Consider the following 24,555-nt stretch of genomic DNA (forward strand, 5'->3'; position numbering starts at 1 on the left):
GGAATGGGTAAAGGGAGAAATGCAGCAGAACTGCTGAGATTCCCGTGAATTCCTTGAGTGGAATTTTCCCAAATACTCCCCTACAAAGTGCTGGGCAGACAAGTCAAGTCTTGATTGTGGATTGGAGATTGTTTTGTTCTTTTGTTGTGGAATTTGGGTGGGAAGGGATCTTAAAATCACCCAATTCCACCTTTCCCTATCTCAGGCTGCTCCAAGCCCCATCAAACCCAGCTTCCACAATTCCAGGGATCCAGGGGCAGCCAAGTTTTTTCTGGATAATCTCTGCCAGGGCCTTGCCACCCCCACAGCATCAACCAGCTTTAACAGTGGCCAATAATTAACAATATTTGCACTCGAGTCTGATTTTCCTACAGATTTCCAAGCTTCCTGTAGTCTGAAAGGACTGGAAGGATTCCTTTAGGAATCTTCCCTTTAGGGAAAAGAACTAAAACCAGGTTTTTCTATAACAAATGACTGACTTTTGCATAAACCTCTGCGTTTCGCTGCCCCTGAAGGACGCCACCCGCAGGCTCGAGAATTCCACACGGAAAATTCCCCCGCCGCCCTTGCCAACCTATTCCTGGGATGGGAGGGAGGAGCCTCCATGGAGAGGGGTGGATTCCAAGGCCAAAATAAAAAAAACTGGGCAAAACTCACGCGCCCCGTTGGTCTGGTAGCGCTCGGAGGGCGCGCTGGGCACGCTGCTGCCCACGTCGTTGACGGCGATCACGCGGAATTGGTAATTCACGTACGGGGACAGGCTCAGCACGGCCGAGTTGACGCTCCCGGGGTACCTGGAGTGGTCGTGCCACACTCCGGGCTGGAAGCGATCCTCCTCAAACTGCACAATGTAGTCTGGGAAGAGCAGGGAGAGGTGGGTGAAGTCTCGGAATCTCTGCTGCTCAGAGTGACCCCGAGATACGTTACAAAGTCTCTTTTCCCAGCCCGGGCGGTCAAAGGAGTCAGAGCTCTTCAGTTCTTGTTCTCAAGGTTTTTTATTGTTTCTTATCTGTCAAATTCTTCCTCCTGGCTTGCCAAGGTCTGCTCAGCAGGTCAGACAGAGGCACTCTGCCCTCCTCAGAGGTGGTGTTATCTTTTTATACTAAAAACTACCTGGTTTTAGTATAAAGTTATGGTAAATAATGTGTTATTTACTATAACTTCCCAATACCTATCACCTATGTTACCCAGTGAGCTTCTACTCTAAACCAATCTAAAAATCACCCAGAAGATGGAGGTTAGGAAGAAGAAGGAAAAAGGACAAGGCACACCCAAATTCCTCCATCTTGGGACCCCGAGCCCCCATTCTATAAACCTCAAAAATCGATTTTTCACCCCGTGATAAATTCACTGTCATTCTACTTAAACTTTCGTGGCTTGTAAACCCTCATAGAAGGTTGGAATTTTTTTCCATGGGTCAAGATCAAAGGCACAGGGGTCTTGGGCTCTGTGCCAAGGTCTCTGAGCCCCCCGGGCAGGGGTTTGAGCCCCCCAGGGCAGCCAGAGGAATTTCCTGGGTTCTGACATGAAGGGTTTGGATGGGAAGGGATTTCCCGTCACAGGGATTTTGGGGACACGGGACAGACCTGTGATGGGGCTGTTGTTGTCATCGCCAGGGATCCACGTCAGCCGCACGCTCCTCTCGGCCAGATCCGTCAGCTCCAAGTCCCGGGGCTGGTCAGGTCGTGCTGTTGGAATGGGATAAATGGGAGGCTGGAATTGCCCCAGGAGCAAGTCCCAGTTCCCATCACCTCTCCCAGCCCCGTGGGCAGGACGTGCTCCAGGGCACAATCCACGTCCTGCAGCTCTTTAGGGGACCGGAGTGATTTTTAAAATATAAATGTGGTCATTTCTGACAGTGTCTTGGCTGGAAATCTTGCCTTTCCCAGGAAAAATCCTGCCTTTCCGCCACAAAAAATGGTGGGGAAAGCACCAGGTGCTGGTTTAGTGGGATTTGTGACCTTACACAGAGAAATGCAAATGAACAGCAGTAAAAGGACACAAAATTTTAGTGGAAATATAAATTTGATAGAAATTTGCCTTTTCTTTGAATGGGATCACAAGGACCAGCTCATGCAATAACAGGAATAAATTCCAGGTAAAAATTAGGGAATTCCATGCATTTTTGTGGTTTTTTTCCCGTCAGGATTTTCAAGCACAGGTAGAGTGATTCCTGTGCTCAGGAGCTGCCACCGTGAGACACAAAATGTGATGGAACAGGAGCTTTCCACCCATCTGGATGGGTTTTCAAGGACAGTTTGGATGGGACTTGGAAAAACCAGCTGCTTTGAGGACAGCTTGGGCAGGACTTGGAGCTCCAGCTCCTTCAGGGGCAACCTGGAAGCCTCAACTCCTTCAAGGACAGCTTGGGCAGGACTTGGAGCTCCAGCTCCTTCAGGGGCAACCTGGAAGCCTCAACTCCTTCAAGGACAGCTTGGGCAGGACTTGGAGCTCCAGCTCCTTCAACCTGGAAGCATCATGCCCCAGTTTTTCCAGCTGCCACCCATTTCTCTTGGAGTTACTGGTGAGGGAAAACCAAAACCAAGGTGGGAAATGAAAGGAAGGCGAGGAATTAGTGACGATTACCTTTGGGTAAATCTCTCAACCGATTAGCGGGGATGGCTGCAAGGTAAGACAGTGCTTGTTAAACCGGGTTAGTTTAAGCTTGGGTGGCCAAAGGAGCACCTGGCAAACATAAAGTTCCAGATTTCAGCGGGATTTGATCCAGTTTGGGAAGCAGAGCGGGAATATCCTTCCCCCAGAAACCTCCATGCGTTACCCACACTTGTAGTTGGCAGCAAAAGGGAAATATCAGTTTGGTGTGGGGTTAATGAACCATTAGGGGAAAGGAGGGAAAATAAATCAACCCCAAGGGAATTATTTGGGATTTGGGATTCCTGTTCCAGCTGTGGAGGGGCACTGGCAGGTTGTGGCATTCCCGGGAATCTGAAGGGGCCAGGGAGTGATAAATCCCTGTTTGCCAAGCAGAGCTTGCAGTGGCACAAATGGGGAATGGGGTGAAGTTTGTCCCTCCCCGTGCTGCAAAGGGGACACGCAGAGGGGACACACAGGGCCAGGAGCAGCTGGCTCAGCCCCAATCGCATTGCTCAGCACCCCAACACCCCACTAAATTCACCCCCAAATTCAGGACTTTTCTCATGGATCTTCAGCATCCACCTGGGGATATTTTGGGCTGTGTGCCACAATTCCTGTTTAACTTTTTTCCCTCAAACCCCAGGTTTTTTGCAGCATTTCAGTGCCACCATTGGGGACGAGGCAGCAAATCCTGCGACAACGGAACCCCTGCTCTGCCAGCGCCTCCCTGAGCATCCAGGGGACAATCTTGGAGCCCAGATCCCCCTTCCAGCCTGACCTCGGGGTCGGGGTGTCCCGTTCAAAGCCAAGCACTCAGCTGTGGGGTCAGGGGGGCTTTACCCAGCACGGTGAGATAGGCCTTGGCCAAGTCCTTGTCCAGCTCTGTGCTGGCCACACACGTGTAATCGCCCTGGTCCTTCTCAGTCACGCCATAGATGGTCAGACCATCCTCTTCCTTCTTCATCCTTCAAGGAAACAACGTCCCAGAATTCTGCCCCAACATATTTAGGAAGCGGTGTTGAAGGCTGGATGCTCCCTGACAAAATCCAGCTGGAAACCCAACCAGAGCAGGAGAACATCTCCGGTCTGGAGGTTTTATCAGCTGAGGATGTGCTGGGTTATTCTGGGAAAGCTCATTTCCTAAGGAATCACGCGCCCTGGGGCGTATCTGGGGAATAATCACATTTTTAGGACAACAGCCAGCCCTGGGCTCGTGCCCTGGGATCAGATCTTGCCTCACAAGAAACAGGAGTCAGGTACGGAGAGGAAATTAAAGCTGCGCCAGCCGCAGCAGAGAAACATTAATGCTGGAGCGGCTCGTTATGAATTCCCAGGTTTTATCAAGATGTCCTAAAATATCCGGGAATAAAACCCGCAGCAAAGTCTGGGTTTACTGATAAATCAGCTGGAATTGCTGGAGGGAGCCAACGAGATTAAAAGCGTCAAAAACATCAAATGTTGCTTAGGTGGGAACTCAATATTTACCCCTGGGGACTCCAGGAATGTTCTGCTGAAAACCCAACAATTCCGGGAGAGAAATCGATGGAGTTTTTGGGCACAGACCTGTTCCCCATGTACAGGGGGGCATCGTCCTTGAGCCAGGTGACCATGAGGCGCAGCGTGGGGTCGTGCTTGACGCGGCAGTGGAGCCGGGGCATGGTGCCCCTCTTGACCACCTGGTCTTCGGGGCCCCTCACGATCCTGGTGGGGTCTGCACGGGGTCACAAACAAAGGGACACGTTCCAAACTCCTCAGGAGCCCTCAGGATCCCTGTGGGGTCTGCACGACATCAGGGGCTCTCTCCCAAACTTCTCATGTCCTCCCATGATGCTGGTGGGGTCTGCACAGGGTCAAGGATAAAGTCCCAAACTCCTCGAGTTCCCTCACAACCCCTGGTGGGGTCTGCACGGGGTCACAAACAAAGGGACACGTTCCAAACTGCCCAGGAGCCCTCAGGATCCCTGTGGGGTCTGCACGACATCAGGGGCAAACTTCTTGTGGGCAAAAAATGTCCCAAACTTCTCGTGTCCTCCCGTGAGGTCTGCGCAGGGTCAAGGGTTAAGTCCCAAACTCCTCAAATTCCCTCACAATCCCTGGGGGGTCTGCATGGGGTCACAATCAAAGGGTCGCACCCCAGACCCCTCAGGTTCCCTCAAAACTTTGGTGGGGTCTGCACGGGGTCAAGGGTTATGTCCCAAACTCCTCAGGTCCCCTCATGATCCTGGTGGGGTCTGCAGGAGGTCACAAAGGGTCATGTCCCAAAATCGTGGGGTTTGGCTCAGGTACTCAACGGAGAGCAGGGAAGGACAAGCACGGCTGGGGTGTTTGTCCAGCTTTGAACAAATAAATTAATTTAACGAGTCATTAATTTGTGCTGAGCCTTTATAAGAGCCCCATTTTTGGGAGTCAGCAGCCAGATTTGCTGAGTGGGGTAAAAACAATTCCAAAAATGTTTTCTTGTCCTCAGCTAACCCAGAGGAACGCTTGGGGCTGGTGTTGGCATTGCTGGTGGCATCTCCCAGCCTGACACCCAACCCAAACCCTCCCACCATCCCCAGCTTTGGCTTTTCCCAACATCAAAATGGAATCTCCACCATTTCAAGGCTCCCAGCCCTGACCTGCTGGAAGATCAGATCACCCACAACCAACCCCCCTTCACCTCACGGGTTATTCCTGATGCAACTCCCAGAAAATCCAAGATTCTAGCCTCAACTGTTTCTGCTGCAAATTCCAGAAGATCCGAGATTTTGGCACCTCCGTGCCCCTACCTTTGACCTCCAGGCGGACCTGGGCCTCAGCTTTCCCCAGGATGTTGGTGGCCACACAGGTGTAGATCCCCTGGTCCTCCTTCCGAGCCATGAACATCTCCAAGCTCCCGTTCTCGTGGGCTTTGTAGTTGCCTCCATCCAATGTGTTCCCCTGGCCGTTCTTAAACCTCCCAACACCACAAAGTGCTGTTGGAAGGGAAGGAAAAGCAGCAAACCCCCCCTTTCCCACCCCTCAGGATGGAATGGGATTGGATCTGGCTCTTACCAGCGCAGGGTGGGGATGGGGGACCCAAAAAAGGGACAATCCAGGCGCGTCCTGTTGTTCTGGATCACCCTGATCAGCTGGTTCCGGGGGCCCAGGATCCGGGGGGGAACGTCTGCCAAGCACCAAAATTCCAGACATGGAGAAGGAGGAAAAATGGATCCTGCTGCTCTTTTCCAGCCTTTTTCCTGTTTTTTTTTTTGTTCACTTTTCCTACTGGCGTTTTCAAAACCCAGCAGAGCTTCTCCATTCTGCCTCATCTCACCTTCCCTCTCCTTCCAGCCTCGTTTTGTGACTCGTATCCCTGGATTTGCCCAGCCTTTGCCTGGTTTGAATCCACGGCAGTGGATTCCTGCTCCAAAGCCCGGGTGCCTTTGTGCATTCCCTCAGAGCAGCAAAGGGGAAAACCCATGGAAAACTTCGGCAGGGAAAAGGAGACTTGGAAAAACCAGGGAGGGTGACTTTTACATGGGAATATGGTGATGGGACACAGGGAATGATTTTAAACTAAATTAGGAGATTTGGGGTGGGATATTGAGAAGAAATTCCTGGCTGGGAGGGTGAGGAGGGGCTGGGGTGGAATTCCCAGAGAAGCTGCGGCTGCCCCTGGATTCCTGGAAGTGTCCAAGGCCAGGAACTTGGAGCACCCTGGGACAGCGGAAGTTTCCATGCCCCGCTCTTCCGAGAGGGTGGAATTTTGGATGAATCCCAGAACCAACCAGTTGGAAAAAGGTCAGAAAACGTTTCCAGCAAGGTTGGAGAAGACCTTTAAGATCATCAAAACCAACCTATGACCCAACCTATGAAACCAACCCATGAAACCAACCTTGGCACAAAGAGCCACATCCACCCTTTTAAGACGAGATTTGAGACGAGCTTTGAGGTCCTTTCCAACCTCGGATTCCGTGGAAATTTGAGTTTTGGGGGCTCTCATTCCTGCAGACTCACCCAGCACACTGACGAAGGCGTTGGCCAGCAGGTAGCCATGCTCGTTGGACGCGTTGCACTGGTACACGGCGCTGCTGCCGATCTGCGTGTCCCGGAACACGATGGTGTCCCCAGCCACCTCCCGGCTCGGGTTGGGCGGGGACGCTTCAAAACAAGGACAGCTCCTTCGATTCGGTTCCAAATGAAAATCCACCCCGTAATCTCATGGAGCGTCCTCCCGGCTCAGTCTGGTTCAAACCTGGTGGTGCTATGTGAGCTCCACAGACACGACTGGGAGCCACTGGCTGAACTGGGCCCATCCCAGACAAGCTGGGGGTTCACGTGGGTGGTGGACCCCACCAGCAGCTCTGGCAAGTGCTCAGCCAGGAGACCCTTGACTGAGACGCGGGCTAGGATTTGGGCTGGGATTTTGGAGAAGGAGGAAACTCTGGCTCATGCTCAGCCATGAGACCCTTGCCTGGGATTTTGGTGGGATTTTGGCTGAGATTTTGGAGAAGGAGGCAACTGTGGCTCATGGTCTGCCGTGAGATCTTTGGCTGGGATTTTGATGGGATTTTGGAGAAAGAAGCAACTCTGACTTGTGCTCAGCCAGGATATCCTTGACTGGGATTTGGGCTGGGATTTTGGAGAAGGAGGCAACTGTGGCTCACGCTCAGCTATGAGGCCCTTGGCTGGGATTTTGGTGGGATTTTGGCTGTGATTTTGGAGGAGGAAGCCACTTTAGCTCATGCTCAGCCAGGATATCCTTGGTTGGGATTTTGGGCTGGGATTTTGGCAGGGATTTTGGAGAAGGAAGCCCAGTCTCTCCCTCACTCACATTCGATGGGCTCGCCGTTCACCAGCCACTGGATGGACGGTTTGGGGTTGCCGTTGGCCCGGCACACGAGCCTGCCGTCCTCGCCGGGGGCCAGGATCAGGTTCTCTGGCTCATCCAGCCAGTAGGGAGCAGCTGGAAAACAGCCCCGGTGACACAGGGACAGCGGCACCACCCCCAAATTCCCCCCATCCAACACTCCCTGGGGGAGGAAGGCGATGGAAAAACCGAGTGGGTTTCCCGGGATTCAGTGAAGGAGGAGAGACCCCTTTCCTCTCCCATGCCACACAAACCCACCACCACTTCTATCAGAGGGTTCCCATCCCCTCCTGCTTTTGGGGCCGTTTGGACAAGATTTAATTCAAAAAAGGGAAGATTTAGATGGGTTATTGGGGTGGAATCAGGGTGAGGAAGGGCTGGGATGGAATTCCCAGAGAAGCCGTGGCTGCTCCACCCCTGGGAGTGCCCAAGGCCGGGTTTGATGGGGCTTGGAGCAACATGGGATCATGGAACATGTCCCGGAACTGGGAGATCTCTGACGTCCTTCCAACCCAACCCATTCCATGATTCCCTGAAGGACACAGACCCTTCCCTGGGGAAAGGCCCTGCTGTCCCTCCCAGCATTCCATGGATGTCCCCTCCCGGCTCCAGGCGGCCGGGACCCGAAGAGGGAAGGTAAAGGTGACGTACCCTTCACTCTCACCGAGATCGTGTGGCGGATGCTGCCCATCTTGTTGGAGGCCAGGCAGAAATACTCCCCGGAGTCCTCCTCGGACACGTTGGAGATGCGCAGGGCCTTGTTGAAGTTCTCCAGCTTGGTTTTACCCACCGGGAGCTCCCCGCCTTTCTTGTACCACATGATGTCCGGCGCTGGTCTGAGGAGAGGGGGGCAGATCAGAGCTTTCCCAAAGGCCAGGGAATGACTCCCAAGTAAAGAGCTCTGATTCCTAAATAACAGTGAAATTCCCATCCTGGGAACCACCAAAAGCCAGGGGAAAGGTCTGATCTAACTGGTGGGCCACCGTTATTCCCATCACCCTCCTTCCCACCACCGCCCCTAAACCACGGCCCTGAGCATTCCCAGCGGGTCAGGAACGGCGTTCTCCTCCTGATCCTCCTGGGAATGCAGGATCGTGGAATTCTGGAATGGTTTGGGGTGGAAGGGACATCAAAACCCATCCCTGACCATGGTCTGATGGTGTGGGCTGGACCACAAGCCCAGGACATTTCTGAGGGACATCAATGTCCTCCCCCACACAGCGTGGTGAGGAGGTCCCGGGAAATTCCCAATTTTTAGGGAAAACCAGTGGGAAATTTTCCTTGGACAAGGATCTGAGGACACCTGGAAACTTCAGCATTCCCATTTGCTCATCGAGCAGGTTATGGGAGCATTGTTAACAAAAAAGGAGGGAATGGTCCCTTTTTCCCAATCCAGGGGTGATTCCTTGCGCTGATCCCGCTGGGAATTGCTGGGAATCGCCCTCTCCATGGTACGTACACTCCGGAGGCAATGCATTCCAGCAGGAGATCCACCCCTCGGAGCACCATCTGGCTGCTGGAAGTTCCGTAGGGATACATGAAGCTGGGGGTGGTTTCTGAGATCCCTCGGGCTGGAATCAGCAGGAGAGAAGGAAAAACGAAAAAAAAAACCCGAAAATAAAACCAAAGAAAAACAAAAAAAACAAAAGAAAAAAAAAAAGAAAACAGAACAGGGGTCTTTTAAAAATCTCTGGGAATTCGCAGAAGGTGTCACCTCCCCAGCAATCCTGAGATTCTGAACTCACCCAGGAATGTGCCTGGAAAGGGAAGGGGGGCTCCAAATGAATTTGGGATTGGAAAAAAGAAGGGGAGAGAGGAAGTTTGGGAGGCAGGGGAGAGAAGGAGCAGCAGAGGGGACTGAGCATCAGGGATGGTCCCCATTCCATCAGTTCCTGCTTTTCCTGCCCTCCCTGCCTCTGGAAAACGGGCTGGAATCAGATGGAATTGGGGAATATTGATGGATGTAACGTATAATGAAGGACAGCAGGAAAAATGGGCACGGAAAGGGTTTATTCAGACCCAGAGCTTCTTTTCCACAGAATTCTCCAGGATGCAGAGCATTCCCAGGGCTCCAGCAGCACCAAGGAGGTTTTCCAGCTTTCCTGGAGGCCTGGAAGGACGGTTCCCCTTGGAAAGGGACAGCTCAGCCACCAAAATGACCCATTTAGGGCTGGACAGGGAAGTTAAATGGGAAAAAACACAAAGTGAAGACACGAGACAATTCCCTGTGGACCCACACACAGTGAAGGCCTCTGTGCAGGGGGAAAAAATTAATTATTCATGGAAAAAATTCCATTAAGGAGTGGAATGATTGACCTAGATCTGGATCAGTGAGGACAAAGCAGGATGAGATGGGCGGGAAAGCAGCAGTAGCAGGGATGGATGTTATGGGATTAGGAAAAGGATGGGATGGGATCGGAACAGGGACACAAAAAGTCCTGGAGTGATCCATGCGTAGAGACCAAAGTTTCCTTGGCTCAGTGAGTGGGAGGATTTTGGGAATTTTGGGAAACTTCCAGAGCTGCGGCAGGGGAAGGAGGAGGGGAGTGAGGATGGGGGCTCTTCCTGGAATTCCCACCTCAGGGAAGGAAAACCCAGCCCCTGGATTCATCCATGGAATGCTTGGAATTGGCTCCACGCCCACATCCCGCCGCTCCCACAGGCTCCGCGCGCACTCCCAGTTAGTCAATTAGGGATTAATGGATTACCAGGGCAGGAAAATCCCAACTTTATCCCGAAAATCCGACTTCTCCAGGTCTGTCTGCATCCCTGCTCCTGGTTTAGTCTCATTCCCGGTGAAACCAGCTCGGCCCATCCCAGGGCAGAGCCCCCAAACCTCCACCACAACTGGGAGCTTCTCCCGCCAAACCAGAAAATGGGAATTAATTATTTTATCAGCCGAGATTGGCTTTGATCAGGATTTATTCCCACTCTGGATCCTGTGGGATAATTGGAAGCGCTAAGCGGAGCAAGCCGGATTTTACAAGCCTGTATTAATGGTGGCAATTAAAAATCGGGGAGATTAATTAGTACCCTCCTGGCTTTAATGAACCTAAGGGCGGCATGGAAAAAAAGCCTGATTTTTGCCTCAGCACAGCACAATTAATAAATAATAAATAAAACTTGATAAATAATATATATTTTGCTGTTTCTAACAGGGAGCAGCCAGAAATTCCCTCAGAACCAGAGGTTCTGAGCATGTGGAAGTTCCAGCTGGAAGTGCCAAGCTTTCCCTCATCCCTCTGGATGGATCCAAGCTGGAAAAACAAATCCTAGGGCTGTTTATTTCGGCTTAAAAATTGACTCTGCTCCCAAGTTTTGCTGTGAACAGGGATCATCCCAGAAACATCTGATTCCCATCCCAGAGCTGCCCCTTTCCCATCTAAAATTCCTCCAGCAGCTATGTTTTCCAAGGACGTGCTCGTCCCAACACATCCCAGCTGCTCAGCCCCACAAGGTTTTAATTCCATTGAAAAGGGGAAAAAAAAAGTGGGAAATTCTGCTAATGAAATATTCCATTTATCCTTTTGGATTGTTTTTCCCTGATAATTGCCCACGGAATTCTGGGAATCGCCATTCCAAGCCCTGGGGACAAGGGGTGGGTGACACTTCCTGTGGTTATCCCGGCCCTGCAGAGGAATTTGGGACGAGTGTCCCGCAAATCTCCCGTGCTCCACGTCCCCACCAGCAGATCCCCCATTCCCAAGCTCAGGAACATCCCGGGAATGGGATTCCCAGCCTTCCAGACCCTTTTTCCAGCTGCCTCTGGAGCCGAGCCGGGATCCTGAGGATCTGCACCCCAAGGAAGAACAGCCAAGAGCCCCAAAATCCCCCCAGCACCCCAAATCCTTGGGATTCACGTCCCTCTCCACATCCCAAATCTCCAGAATTCCCAGCCAGGTCATTCCAGGGAGGAACGCTGGGGCAGCCACAAGGAGAAAGGACTGAGGGGAAGAATTGTTACCCCCAGCTCATTAATTATTGGGTTAATTAAGGCCTGGGTTGGAGTCCAGTCTGCACAGGGGTGGGAGAGGGGGATCTGCATCCTCTGGAGCCAGGAAGTTTTCCAGGGAATGTTACGACACAAAGAGCAGGAAGTTTCTCCTGTGCACCCATGAAATGAGGGACAGAATGGGATTGTGTGGATAAAATCCCATTTTCCTGATGGAGCCACTCTCAAGATCCCATTTTCCTGAATGAAGATATCCAATGGGAATAAAAAACGGAAGCCCAGGAAAACTCTCCACTGGAATTCTCTTTGTCCCTGTCCCATCTCTCATCCCCTTCCTTCTGGGTGGTCGATGCTGCTCCCACCAAAGCTGATTTTGCTGCCAATCCCTTTTCCCAACCATTTTTCCGAGCATTCCCAGGCTGTCCAGCCCATTCCAGCATTTCCTCGCGGGCCAATCCCGCTGCTGAGCCTTTCCCAGCTCCTCAGCTCCCTCCAAACCCTCCTGCTCCCGATGCCAGGATCCCAATTCCCTTGGCCGTGCCCTGGCCTGGCACATCCTGCTCTTCTCCACCTCTCCCAGCTGGCAACGCCCCCTTGTCCCCAAAAGTCCCCGTGGGATGGGAATTGTGCCCTGGGCTGTGCCAGGCCCCGAGGAAGCTCCAGCTCCACAGGGATTTCACTCCAGGACACGGTGGGGACAGCAAGGGACATTCCCAGAGCTCCCCCCACACAACCCCGGCCCCAAGAGCAGCAGGAAGGGCAGGAAGTGAATCCTGTCCGGGACAACTCCAGGTCTGGGAGAAGTTGGAATTCATGGTGGCTTTGGAGAGGTGGTGACATTCCCAGGATTCCCAAACCTGCCCCATCTCCCGCTCCCTAAAATCCCTCACGGCTGCCCTTGTTATCCCAACACATCCCCGACAATTCCAACCCATTCCCAGGGCAGCCAATCCTGGGGTTTTTGTGCCTGAGGCACCATTTAGGATTTTGGGATGAGCTTCTCCCAGAAGGGACAGAATCCAGAGGGAATTCCCTGCCCAGATTTAGGACTTTGGGATGGCATTCTCCCAACAGCCACAGAATCCAGAGGGAATTCCCTGCCCAGATTTAGGACTTTGGGATGGCATTCTCCCAACAGATGCAGAATCCAGAGGGAATTCCCTGCCCAAATTTAGGATTTTGGGATAGGATTCTCCCAACAGATGCAGAATCCAGAGGGAATTCCCTGCCCAGATTTAGGATTTTGGGATGGGATTCTCCCAACAGATGCAGAATCCAGAGGGAATTCCCTGCCCAGATTTAGGATTTTGGGATGGGATTCTCCCAACAAATGTAGAATCCAGAGGGAATTCCCTGCCCAGATTTAGGACTTTGGAATGGGATTCTCCCAACAGCCACAGAATCCAGAGGGAATTTCCTGTCCCAACAAAGGGCAGGAGGCTGTGGAAGCATCCAGCTCATGTCCAACCTCTCTGCACAGGAATCACTCAGATTTCAGGAAAACCCAAAAATTCCTCATTTTCTTCCCTCTTTTTATCCCTGCCTGAGTTCAGCTGGAAATCCCAGGAATGCTCCTGCCAGAAATGTTCTTCTGGAGACACAGAAAAGAGGGATGAGGATCTGACATTTAAATCCCGAGCTTTGCCCAGGAGGGACCAAACTCAGCTCAGCCACTTGGGGCAGACCCTAAAAACCCCAAACCCCCCAAGCTGGGCTTAACTCACTTAAACCCCGCTCAGCAGAAATGGGGAACTTTGTGGGGTTTTGTGGTTGCTTGGATGGATTTATGCCGATAAATTTTGGCAAAGCTGAGGCCACAATGGGGACACGGCGACAGCAGAAGGGACACGGGCAGGGAATGGGGTCAGTGGGGTTAGGCGGGACTGGGTTAAGCCGGGACTCCCAAAGCCAGCGTGGACTCACCGCGGTACATGGCGGGGGAATTTCCTAAAGACGTTTCGTTATGGGACTTCTCTGCAATTGAACAAAACACCGTGAGCGGCGCCGGGGAGGCGGGGACAGCGTGGGAAGGGGACACGGGAATTCCCAAAAAAACCAGCCAGAATGGGGGACATGGGGAATTCGAAAAAATAGCCAGGATGGGGACACAAGGACATCCCAAAAAACAGCCAGGATGGGACAGGGTGGGGAACACTGGGGTATCCCAAAAACCAGCCAGGGTGGGAACACAGGGAATTCCCAAAAAACAGCCAGGATGGGGGACATGGGGACATCCCAAAAACCACAAGGACGGGGGGAAATTCCCAAAAACAGCTAGGATGGGGGACATGGGGACATCTCAAAAAGCAGTCAGGATGGGGACATGGAGAATTCCCAAAAAACAGCCAGGATGGGACAGGGTAGGGAACACTAGGACATCCCAAAAACAGACAGGATGGAGACATGAGGAATTCCCAAAAAACAGCCAGGGTGGAGGACATGGTGACATCCCAAAAACCAGCAAGATAGGACAGGGTAGGTGACATGGTGACATCCCAAAACACAGCCAGGATGGAGACATGGGAAGTCCCAAAAAAAAGGACCAAGGATAGGAGAGGGTGGGGAACGCGAGAATTCCCAGAAATCAGCGAGGACCCAGAAATCAGCAAGGATGGGAGAGGCAGGAGCAGGGATCCAAAAGCACTTGGAGCACGGCGCCTTCCAGGACAAACACAGGAGGAGCAGCAGGAAAAGGGGCTGATTTCCCTCTCCAAGGGGCGGGAAAAGCTTAAAGTGTGGGAATTGTAGAGCCAATATTTCCTTGGAATGTTTTACTCTTTGGAATCTTTGGGAAAATGCAAAAACTGGAGCAATTTGGAGGGGAAAATGGTTTTTTTTTTCTCTGTTTTTTGACTACAAAAATTTCGTGTTCCAGCTGCTTTTTTCCATGGGATGGACACAGCTGGACAATGATGTAGGAAGGCAAGGAGGAGATGAAATAATAATAATAATAATAATAATAATAATAATAATAATAATAATAATAATAATAATAATAATAATAATAATAATAGTAATTTTTTTAGAGCACAACCTGCTGTAAAATCCCTTTGAAGGACCAAACTCAAGGATTAAGGCTGAGATGATCCAAGAGCTCAGGACAAATCCGACATTGTCCCCTTCCAACACTTTATGGATAAAGAATTTTTTAAATTGGAAATTAAAGCCCCAGTTCCAAAAGTTTTAAGGAATCTGGGAGCTTCCTGGGGTGGAATTTGCCTCTGATCCTACAACAGCTGTGTCCCAAGGAAAACTGGAAAAGAAGGATTTGATTTTCCAAGGTCTGGGAGTGAAGGGATGTGGGGACACCTGAGGGGAGCTCAAATCCATGAAAATCCACCAGGATGTCATCCAGGTCACTTCCAGAGCTGGATAAATCACCAGGGTGGAGCCCTTGGAGGCTCCAAACCCCACAGATCTTTGTTTGCTGGGATTTTCCCCAAAAATAAATGCCAGGGTTTTCTTTGCCCAGCTCTTCAAACAGACAAATATTCGGAATTCACAAATAATATCCAAAATTTACAAATGATATCCGGAATGAATGAGCTGCCCGCATTCCCAGCACTGGGAAAGAACCCATTGGAATGATTTAAATCCCTGATTCCCTACTCCAGCTTTGCACCGAGGAGGAGCTGCTACACCGAGGTGGAAAACTCGTCACTCCCAGGTCCCTCTCACCACATTCCTGTTCATTCAAGCTGCCGGGAAATCAAATTAAATTCCTCCCACCAGCATTCAGGAGCGCCTGGTGCTTCCCAGAAACCCGCCAGCACCTTCCAGTTGGATCTTCCTGGGAATGCTGGGAATGGGCGGGAGCTCCTGCCCACTGATGGTTGGTGTTCGTGGAGGATCTTGCCACCTCAAGCCCCTGTGACAGCTCAGGGTCCTCGTGTCCCTCAAACTGCCCCCATTCCCTCTTCCAGAGCCAGCCCAGTGCGCCAGGAATTCCTTTTCCTTCAGGAATTCTCACTCCTGGAGGAAAACGGGCCCTGGAAGGGCCCAGAGCCAACTGAAAGGCTCCAGAGAGAGCCCCTGGGGTCCCCTCAGCGATGCTCGGTGGGGACACATGGGGACGCCCATCCTGGGTGTCCCACTGGATTCCAGAGGCTCCCACTGGATTCCAGAGGTTCCCACCAGATTCCAGAGGCTCCCACATTGCTCGAGGCACTTCCCGGAGCAAAGGAGGCCCAGAAATATCCACAGCCACATTCCGCTCTTGTTTTTCCACCTGCAATCCCCTGGAGCAAGCCACGGCCAACTCCACCTCCCCAGAATATCCCTGGGCATTTTACATTTCCCTGAACCTGGTGGGAATGTGGCAACACTCCCATTTTTATCCCAAAGACGTGGAATTGGTGATTCCTGCTCCAAGTTACCTCTGGGTATTTTGCACTTCCCTGGAGATGAATTTCCCTGATGATAGAGAAACATTCTCCAGTTTATCCCAAACACACGGAATTGGTGATTCCTGCCCCAAAACACCTCTGGATATTTTACATTTCCCTGGAGAATTTTACACTTCCCTGGAGATGAATTTCCCTGATGAGAGAGAAACATTCTCCAGTTTATCCCAAACACATGGAATTGGTGATTCCTGCCCCAAAACACCTCTGGATATTTTACATTTCCCTGGAGACAGTAGGAACGCTCCAGATGTGTCAAAACTCTGTAATTTATCCCAAACACACGGAACTGGTGATCCCTGCATTTCCCTGGAGATGATGGGGATGCTCCATATGGGCTGAAACACTCCCAGTTTTATCCCAAACATGCGGAATTGGCGATTCCTGCACCAAAGATCCCATTTCCCTGGAGACAGTGGGAATGTGGGAATGCCCCATTTGCGAAACACTCTCCAGTTTACCCCAAACACTCGGAATTGGGGATTCCTGCATTTTCCTGGAGGTGGTGGGAATGCCCCAACTGTGCTGAAACACTCCCAGTTTCATCCCAACATCAGGATTTGGTGATTCCTGCTTCAAGCTACCTCTGGATATTTTACACTTCCCTGGAGACAGTGGGAATGCCACACCCCCGTGAAAACATTCCCCGTTTTACCCCAAACGTGCAGAATTGGCAATTCCTGCATTTCCCTGGAGATGGGAACTCCCCCATCTGCGAAACACTCCCAGTTTTACGCCAAACACATGGAATTGGGAATTCCTGCATTTCCCTGGAGATGGGAATGCCCCATCTGCAAAACACTCTCAGTTTTACCCCAAACACACAGAATTGGCAATTCCTACACCAAACCACCTCTGAAACCCCAAAACCAGGAAGTTACAACCCCTCCCTCCCCACCCACCCCAAAACCACCCAAACCCCTCCTTACCCCACCCGAACCAAACCACGGGAGCCACTCTTCCCTTCCTGGATTCCTGGCCAGAAAACCCTTCGGGATGGAGCCCGAACTGGTCCCCCCAGTGAGCCACTTACTGGTTTTGACCTTGAGCGTGTAGGGGTTCTTCTGCTGGATGGTGTGGGTGAAGTGGAAGCGGGCGTTGCAGCTGTAGTCGGTCAGCGCGTCCTGCGCCAGCACGTTGGAGAAGTAAAGGTCCCCGTTGTGGCCTTGGGACACGCGCTTGTCCTGCGGGATCGGCTCCATGGCTGCGGGGGAGAGGCGGGAATTTAGGGCCAGGTGGGAATTCAGGGCTGGGCAGGAATTCCGGTCCAGGCAGCAATTCGGGGCCACGAAGGATTTATGGAGAGCAGGAATGGTGGAGGGATGAAGGACAGGGTGTGTGAGGTGTGGAGCAGGGGTGGTGAGCCCAAACGAGGAGGAAGGGCCCTAAACTAACAGAAGCTGCCCTAAATTAGCAGGAAGTGCCCTAAATTAGTGGTTATGAGCCTAAACTAGCAGAAAGTGTCCTGAGTTAGCAGGAAAAAAACCCCTAAATTACAGTAACGACCCTAAATTACAATAGCTACCCGAAACCAGCAGGAAGTGTCCTAAGTTAGCAGAAAAAAACCCTAAACTACCAGTAACGACCCTAAATCAGCAGAAAGTTCCCTTAATTAGCAGTAATTACCCTAAACTACCAGCAATGACCCTGAGCTAGCAGCCACGATCCTAAACTTGCAGAAACAACCCTAATCAAGCAGAAATGACCCTAAACTATCAGGACCAGCCCTAAAGGAGCAGGAAGTGGCCTAAACTAACAGAAATTACCCTAAACTAGCAGAAACAATGCTAAACTATCAAAAACAACCCTAAACTAACAGGAACAGCCCAAGGCTGACAGAACCAACCCCAAACTATCAGCAACAGTCCCACCCATGGTTATTTTAAATCCCACAGGTGATGGAGCCACCATTCCTGGAATTCCAGGTGGGAAAGGCGCTCCCGACTCACAGCTGCTCATCCAGAAGATGACGGGCTCGGGGAGGCCGGGTGGGGGATTGCACTGCAGGCTCAGCGGGGCCCCCTCATCCACCTCGATCACATCCACCTTTTCCTTGGGCCACAGCGGAGATTCTGCCATGGGAAGCAAAGGAAAGTGAGGAAAGGAGGGAAGGATTCCTCAGGAGTGATTCTCGTTGGATCCGACCGGGTTTCAGAGCAAAATTCATCTGGGCGTGTGCAAAACTCCCTGGAATTCATGCCCCCAAATCCATCCTTCAAATCCATACCCTCCAAATCCATCCCTGAAATCCATACCCTTAAATTCATATCCTCAATTCCATCCCCTCAATTCCATCTCCTTAAAATCCATGTCCTCAGGTCCATATTCAAATCCATACCCTGAAATCCATCCCCCAAATCCATCCCTCAAATCCATACCCTTAAATTCATTTCCTCAATTCCACACCCTCAAATCCATCCCTGGAATCCATACCCCTAAATCCAAACCCCCCAAATCCATACCCTCAAATCCATCCCTGAAATCTACACCTTAAATTCATGTCCTCAATTCCATCCCCTTAAAATCTATGTCCTCAGGTCCATATTCAAATCCATACCCTGAAATCCATCCCCCAAATCCATCCCTGAAATCCTTACCCTTAAATTCATATCCTCAGTTCCACACCCTCAAATCCATCCCTCAAATCCATCCCCTTAAATTCATTTCCTCAATTCCGTGCCCTCAAATCCATCCCTCAAATCCACACCCTTAAATTCATATCCTCAATTCCACACCCTCAAATCCATCCCTTCCGCCCTGAGCTATTCCCAAACACAACCCCATTCCTTCCCTGTCTCCTGGACACACCTGGACACACCTGGAGCCGTTTGAGCGCTGGATGTCCCCCCCAAACCTCCCATGGCCCTGCTCTGCTTCCCTGGAATCACTCACTGGAAACCTGGAGGTGGATTTTGCTGGAAAGGGCCGTGCCGTAGTCGTTCCTGGCGAAGCACTGGTACTCGCCCTCGTAGTCGTCGGGCCGGCCCCCGCTGTGGAAGTCGATGACCAAAGTCCCCGATCTCCTCCTCATGGACACCTTGGGATCCTTGGCCACGTTGAAGAACTTCCCGTTCCGCGTCCAGGAGAAGCTGGAATGGCAAGGAAAAGCTGGGTTTGGGACCATGTCGCCAAGGAGGTCCCTACCTGTGGTGGGGCAGCAGCAGGATGGGCTGGGCTGGGCAGGGAGGGTGGGAGAGGTTCTGGAGTGGTGAGGGACAGCGGGATGAGCGCTGGGAATGCACTCACATGGGAACGGGGTTGCCTTTGGCTTCGCATTCGATGAAGATGTTATCCCTGGGATCCACGATGTAATCCTTGATGGATTGCTTGGTGATTGTGGGGGGCTGCGGCACTGCGAGGAACGGGAAATCCGTGAGGAACTGGGGCAGATCCCTCAGTGCCTTCCCACAGCAACTCCTGCTGGGATCCTGCCCCCGGATAAGTGTGTGATTTGGAGGTTGAATCCTGAGGAAATTCCTGTGAATTCCCCAAATTCATCACCTCTCAGAGCATCACAGTGTCCTCTAGCTACCAAAATTCTTCAATTCCCTCTCTGTATCTTGGTCTCCTTAGGGAATGTCGCAATTCCAGCCTCGTGAATCCAGTGGGAATTCATCCTGGATCTACAGCTCAGAAGGGGCTGGGTCAGGGATCCTGGGAAATTCCTGGTGCAAGGAAGATTTTCGAACCCCCCAGGATGAGCCCAAAGGAGCTCAGACCTGGAATTTAGGAGGGCAGGGATGGAAAAAGGGGACACAGGAACCCCATGGATGTGATAGGACCCAGCCCTGATCTCCGAACTGCAGGTCCCATCTCCTGGGGTGAAGATCCAAGGCTGTGAAGATCCAAGCACCCAGGGATGTTCCCAACTCATCAGGATGTGAGGCTGAGCCTGGAACAGGAGCCAGGAGGGGATTCCTGCCCTTCTCCAAACCCAAATCCTACAGGAACATCTTTCCCACTGCAAACACAGCCGGGCCCCTGCTCTGGGGACAGAACAGGGAGCTGGGAGCTCTTCCCAAGCTGCTCCAGCCTTTCCCAACCTGGACATGCAGGAAAAGTGGCTGAGAAGGGGCCACATCCCCCTTGTACCACTGCTCAGGGACCCCTCATGCAGTTTTGGGGAAGGGAACACTTACATTCACTCTGGATATTTGCTGTTATTCCCAAAGGGAAAGCATAGAGGGGAAAAAGACAGGAGGTTAATTCAACCTGTTCCAACCCTGTTCCCAGCAGAGCCAGAAAACAAATCCAGGTTTTGCAGGCCTTGGAAACCCTACCAAAAAAACCCCTTTTCCTCCCGAATGTGGAAGAGAAAACTTAATTGTGGATGGGAAAACCCAACTGTGGAGAGGAAAACCCAACTGTGGAGAGCAAAACCCAATTTGGAGAAGAAAACCCAATTCTGGAGGAGAAAATCCAAATGTGGAGGAGAAAATCCAAATGTGGAGGAGAAAATTCAATTATCAAGGAGAAAACCCAACTGTGGAGGAGAAAACCCAAATTTGGAGAAGAAAACTCAAATGTGGGGGAGAAAATTCAATTGTCAAGGAGAAACTCCAAATCTGGAGAAGAAAACACAAATGTGGAGGAGAAAAATCCAAATCTGGAGGAGAAAACCCAACTGTGGAGGAGAAAACTCAGCTGTGGAGGAGAAAACTCAGCTGTGGAGGAGAAAATCCACCTGGGATGTTCCCACCTCCTCCCTAACCCAGCGAGGAATTTTTGGGAAAGGATAAATCCCAAACTTACGGTCCAGAGGGACCTCGATGGCACTGACGAGGTGCTGGAGGCAGAGGGCGAAGGCAATTCCGGCACAGGTGACCCGGGCTCTCCTCAGGATCATCTTGGAGCTTCCCTGTGTGGCCTCAGGACCTTGGGATGTCCCTTGGGGTGACTTTGGGGTGTCCCCTGGGGTGGTGGCACGTGCAGAGGGATCCTCAGCTGGAAAAAAAACAACCCCAGAGTCACATCACTGAGCCATTCCTGGCGTTTTCCCTTTGGAAATTTCGGGAACACGGCGTTTCTGCCCCCCAAAAAAAAAGGTGGGAATGAGGCCAGGAATGGTGGCCAGGATTTGGGGAACACGTGGGAACAGCTCTCCTGAGCCCAGGATTGTCCTGCTGGAAGGATTTATGGGGTTGTTTGGGCTCCAGTCCTGCAGTGAGCGCCCAGGGACAAAGAGAAAATTCCTGGGAGCATTGGGATCCAAATGGAGCCTGTGGAATTGAATAAAAATGTGGATTTGCTGTTTAAAAAATTATTAATAACTGTATTTTATGTGTAAAAATTACTGAGGAGTATCCAACCCCTCAGGGCGTGGGGATGAGCTCAGGGGTCTGGAGTTGTTTTCCCAAAAATCCTGGCACTGATCCAGCAGAATTCGAGGATGGGGATTTTTCCCAACTGGTTTTCTCCAAACAATCCCATTCTCGGCCAGGATCCAGATGTTCCCCTCGCTGATGCCAGGCGCTGTGGATGTGACAGCCTGGCCAGAGAGTGAGAAAAACAGACAAGTTTTCCCAGAGTTGACTGATGAGAGTTTAGGGAGTTGAAGATAAATAATGACAGCTTTTTATTATAAACACCTTGCAGGCATTGTTTTCCTGCTCTCTGCCTTCCTGTTTTTCTCAAAGATTGTTTATAAGAAAGGCGCTTTGTTAATTAGCCAATCAGGTGAAATGTATTGATTAATTGAGCAGCCAGGTCTATCTGTACGGGAAGAATGCCTAAAAAATGGGGAATCTGAAGAAAAGTTATGTTGTGCTGTCCAAACCATCCTTCTGGTGAGTCTGCGTCGTTTCTTACTCAACAGTGACAAGATCCCATCCAATCTCCCAGGATTTTCCTCCCAGACACCTTTTATCCCTCCGATAACAAATGCAGACCCCAAAAGGGCAACAAAAAGCTCTAAATCCATTTCAAACAGGGATATTTTAGGGGAGGGAAGCAGAGAGAGCTAAAAAGGGTCCAAATAGGAACAGATTGGGCCTGAAAAGTGAGGAATTTCTCATTTTCCTTGGATTTGGGGGTGCGGAATAGCTGAGAGGGAAGGAGGAAGTTCCCGGCACAGATTCCTGGGGGAGATTTGTAAATACGGGAATATAAAAGGGCTGAGCCCAAGCTCTGACGGGAAATCACAGAATCCTGGAATGGTTTGGGTTGGAAAGTGAATTTAAAGCACAGGGGCACGTTCCCCTATCCCAGATTGCTCCAGCTGGGCTTTGGACGCTGCCAGGGATTCCAGGGCAGCTTCTCCCTACAAATCCCTCTAGGCCCCACTGCAGTGGGGCTGCAAAAACCCAGGAATATCAGGAAGAAACGAAACCCCAGGCAATTCCTGAGCTGTAAAAGCAGCACAGAATCTCTGGCCTGAACCCATGGGCAGAATCCTGCAGGAATGCCCCGGCTGGATGATCCAGGACGATCCCCAGGATTGCACGGAGCAGTGCTGGCCGGGAGCAGGGAAAGCCACACAGGGAATTCATCCTCTAGAAAATGCCAGGCTCCTCCAGGCTCCTCCAGGCTCCTCCAGGCTCCTCCAGGGCCCCTTTGTCCGGAGCAGATGTGGGCAGAGGGAACAATCCCCGGGAACAATCCGCGGGAACAATTCCTGTGCGTGTAGGTGGCTCCTGGAGAACACAGCCCCGCATTGTCCCGGGAATTCTCCTGCCAGAGAGAGGCTGGAGCTGCCACAGGGATCAGGGACATTCTGAACTCGGGGTGCTGGAGACGGGGAAACAGCAGGGGAGGAGCTTTTCCCAAAAATCAGCATTTTCCCAGCTTTTTTTCTGGCTTAGAAAGGATCTGACAGCAGCCCAAAAGCAGGAAAAATCCGTCAGGCTCATCCCTACATCCCAAAGGGAGGCACGGAGAGGGGAAGGGGTGGTTGGGGTTGGTCCCTCACCAGCAGGACAGGCTGAGCCCCACTCTGCTCCTCAGAATTCCATGGAATTCCCTCTTTTCTCTCCCTCCAGGATCTGAAATCACAACCCATGGGAGCAGCTCCTCTTCCTGCAGAAATTCCCAGGAGATCCCGCTCCAGCACCAGCCAGGACACGGATCCCCCTGCCGGGGATCTGCCCCAAAGTCATCTCCATGTCAGAATTCCCAAAATCCCTAAAAACAGCAGCACCTGGAATGTTCCCTGGTCCCCTGGGATCCACTGGTTGCACAAACCACTCTGAGAATGGGCTGTAATTCATTTATTCCCATTTCTTAAAATGAGATTTTTTTGGGATAACAGTGGGAAAAATCCCTTCCCTACACCCCTGCTCCAGGAAAACACCCCCAGCTCCAGGAGCAGTAGATGGGAAGCAAAAGGAATCTGGACTCGGAATTCAACAAAATTAAACAGTGAGGGATTTGATTTAATCAGCTCGTTAGGACCAGCAGGATGCTCCCAGCAGCAGTTGGATTTTTATCCCAGTTTATCCCAATTTATGGCTGCAGGAGGAACAGTAAAACTTTGGGAATTGCTGTTCCCGGGGAACACTCCGGCAGCTCCGTTTATTGCTTCATTAAAGCTGATTGAGGAGCACAGAGCAGCTTTGCCACCGGCAGAAAATCCCCTTGGGTTGGTGTCATGGTTTAATAAAAAAAAAAATAAAAACTTGTTTTTACCTTTAAACAACTCATCTTTAAAACAATACCCCATAAGTCAGCATAACCCATAAACATGCTGGGGGGCACTGGGGCTGCTCCAGCACCATTTTTCCAGGAATCCCAATGGAAAATCCCAAAGAATCTGTGGGGTGGTGACTCAGGGACGCTTTGATCCCCTTGTCCCGTTCCCGATGGAGCAGCAAATCCCATCCCAGCAAATCCCATCCCAATAAATCCCATCCCAGCAAATCCTGTCCCAACGCCCCTGGCAGCTCGGGACAGGTGGAGGTGGTGCTGTGCCATTGTCACCTCCTTTCCAGGGCCATCCATCCCACGCTTCTCCCAGAAAACCCACGGAGCTGGTGGCATGGGGGGACACCGGCTGTGCTCGTCCCCGGAGTGTCCCCAGGCCACCCCTCCCTGGTGGCATCTGGCCCTGGGATCAGCCAAGGGTTAATCAGGTGGGAAAACAGCCCTGGGATGGAGCTGGAGCCTCTGGAGAAGCTTCCCAGCTCCCACCTCCGCTCCTGCTGCCGGATTCTGCGCCCGGGCTTGGAGCAGCCTGAGCCTCTCCAAGGATGGGAATGTTTGGGATTTTTGGGGTCCCCAGGAGTCCCTTCCCACTCGGGATGTTCCAAGGTTTTGTGGATAAAATGATGGATGCAGCACTGAGAGGAAATCTCCGCGTTTTTCCAATCACACGGAGCTGGGAGAGGGTTTGGCTGGAATTCCCTTCCCTGCTGGACACAACCCACAGCTCGTCCGTGCCAGGGATGTCTGTTCCCGTGGGAAAATCCACTCGGGAAAGCTGGGACACTTGGGATGCCTCTCCTGTGTGAGAGGAACCCTCGGACACAGGAACAGCAGATCCCGATCCCATCCTGGGGTCACAGACCCGGCTCTCCATCCTGCCAAGGGCATCAGGCACGGCCGGTCCCAGTGGGAACTGAGCGATCCCAGTGGGAACTGAGTGATCCCAGCGGGAAAAGATTCATCCCAGTGGGAACTGAGCAATCCCAGCGGGAACTGAGTGATCCTAGTGGGAAAAGATTCATCCCAGTGGGAACTGAGTGACCCCAGCAGGAACAGAGCGATCCCAGCAGGAACAGAGTGATCCCAGTGGGAACTGAGTGATCCCAGTGGGAATAGATTCATCCCAGTGGGAACTG

General features: G+C 51.7%; 1 protein-coding gene across 19 annotated transcripts in view; it reads right to left on the reverse strand.

The window, feature by feature from the left end:
* NFASC (neurofascin) overlaps nt 1–24,555 on the reverse strand; it is a 74,983-nt gene that overhangs the window by 36,061 nt on the left and 14,367 nt on the right. For 11 of the 19 annotated variants that reach the window (XR_004061392.1, XM_030965731.1, XM_030965730.1 and 8 more), the window contains exons 2-19: nt 20,534–20,725; nt 19,921–19,938; nt 19,028–19,133; nt 18,674–18,870; nt 17,731–17,853; nt 16,815–16,985; nt 13,302–13,352; nt 8,886–8,997; nt 8,078–8,262; nt 7,391–7,522; nt 6,574–6,717; nt 5,629–5,740; nt 5,364–5,530; nt 4,159–4,306; nt 3,436–3,560; nt 2,587–2,622; nt 1,587–1,688; nt 658–855 (exon numbers count right to left, since the gene is read on the reverse strand). Coding sequence is in view for 18 of the 19 variants with exons in the window: in XM_030965731.1 (XP_030821591.1) it covers nt 658–855; nt 1,587–1,688; nt 2,587–2,622; nt 3,436–3,560; nt 4,159–4,306; nt 5,364–5,530; nt 5,629–5,740; nt 6,574–6,717; nt 7,391–7,522; nt 8,078–8,262; nt 8,886–8,997; nt 13,302–13,352; nt 16,815–16,985; nt 17,731–17,853; nt 18,674–18,870; nt 19,028–19,133; nt 19,921–19,938; nt 20,534–20,627 (2,221 nt within the window). In the remaining variant the exon portion in view is untranslated. The remainder of the gene's footprint in view (nt 1–657; nt 856–1,586; nt 1,689–2,586; nt 2,623–3,435; nt 3,561–4,158; nt 4,307–5,363; nt 5,531–5,628; nt 5,741–6,573; nt 6,718–7,390; nt 7,523–8,077; nt 8,263–8,885; nt 8,998–13,301; nt 13,353–16,814; nt 16,986–17,730; nt 17,854–18,673; nt 18,871–19,027; nt 19,134–19,920; nt 19,939–20,533; nt 20,726–24,555) is intronic. The other 8 variants (XM_030965733.1, XM_030965732.1, XM_030965737.1 and 5 more) reach the window with 3 other exon arrangements.

The sequence above is a fragment of the Camarhynchus parvulus genome, chromosome 26 (assembly GCF_901933205.1).
Source record: "Camarhynchus parvulus chromosome 26, STF_HiC, whole genome shotgun sequence".
In the NCBI taxonomy this organism is placed as follows: domain Eukaryota; kingdom Metazoa; phylum Chordata; class Aves; order Passeriformes; family Thraupidae; genus Camarhynchus; species Camarhynchus parvulus.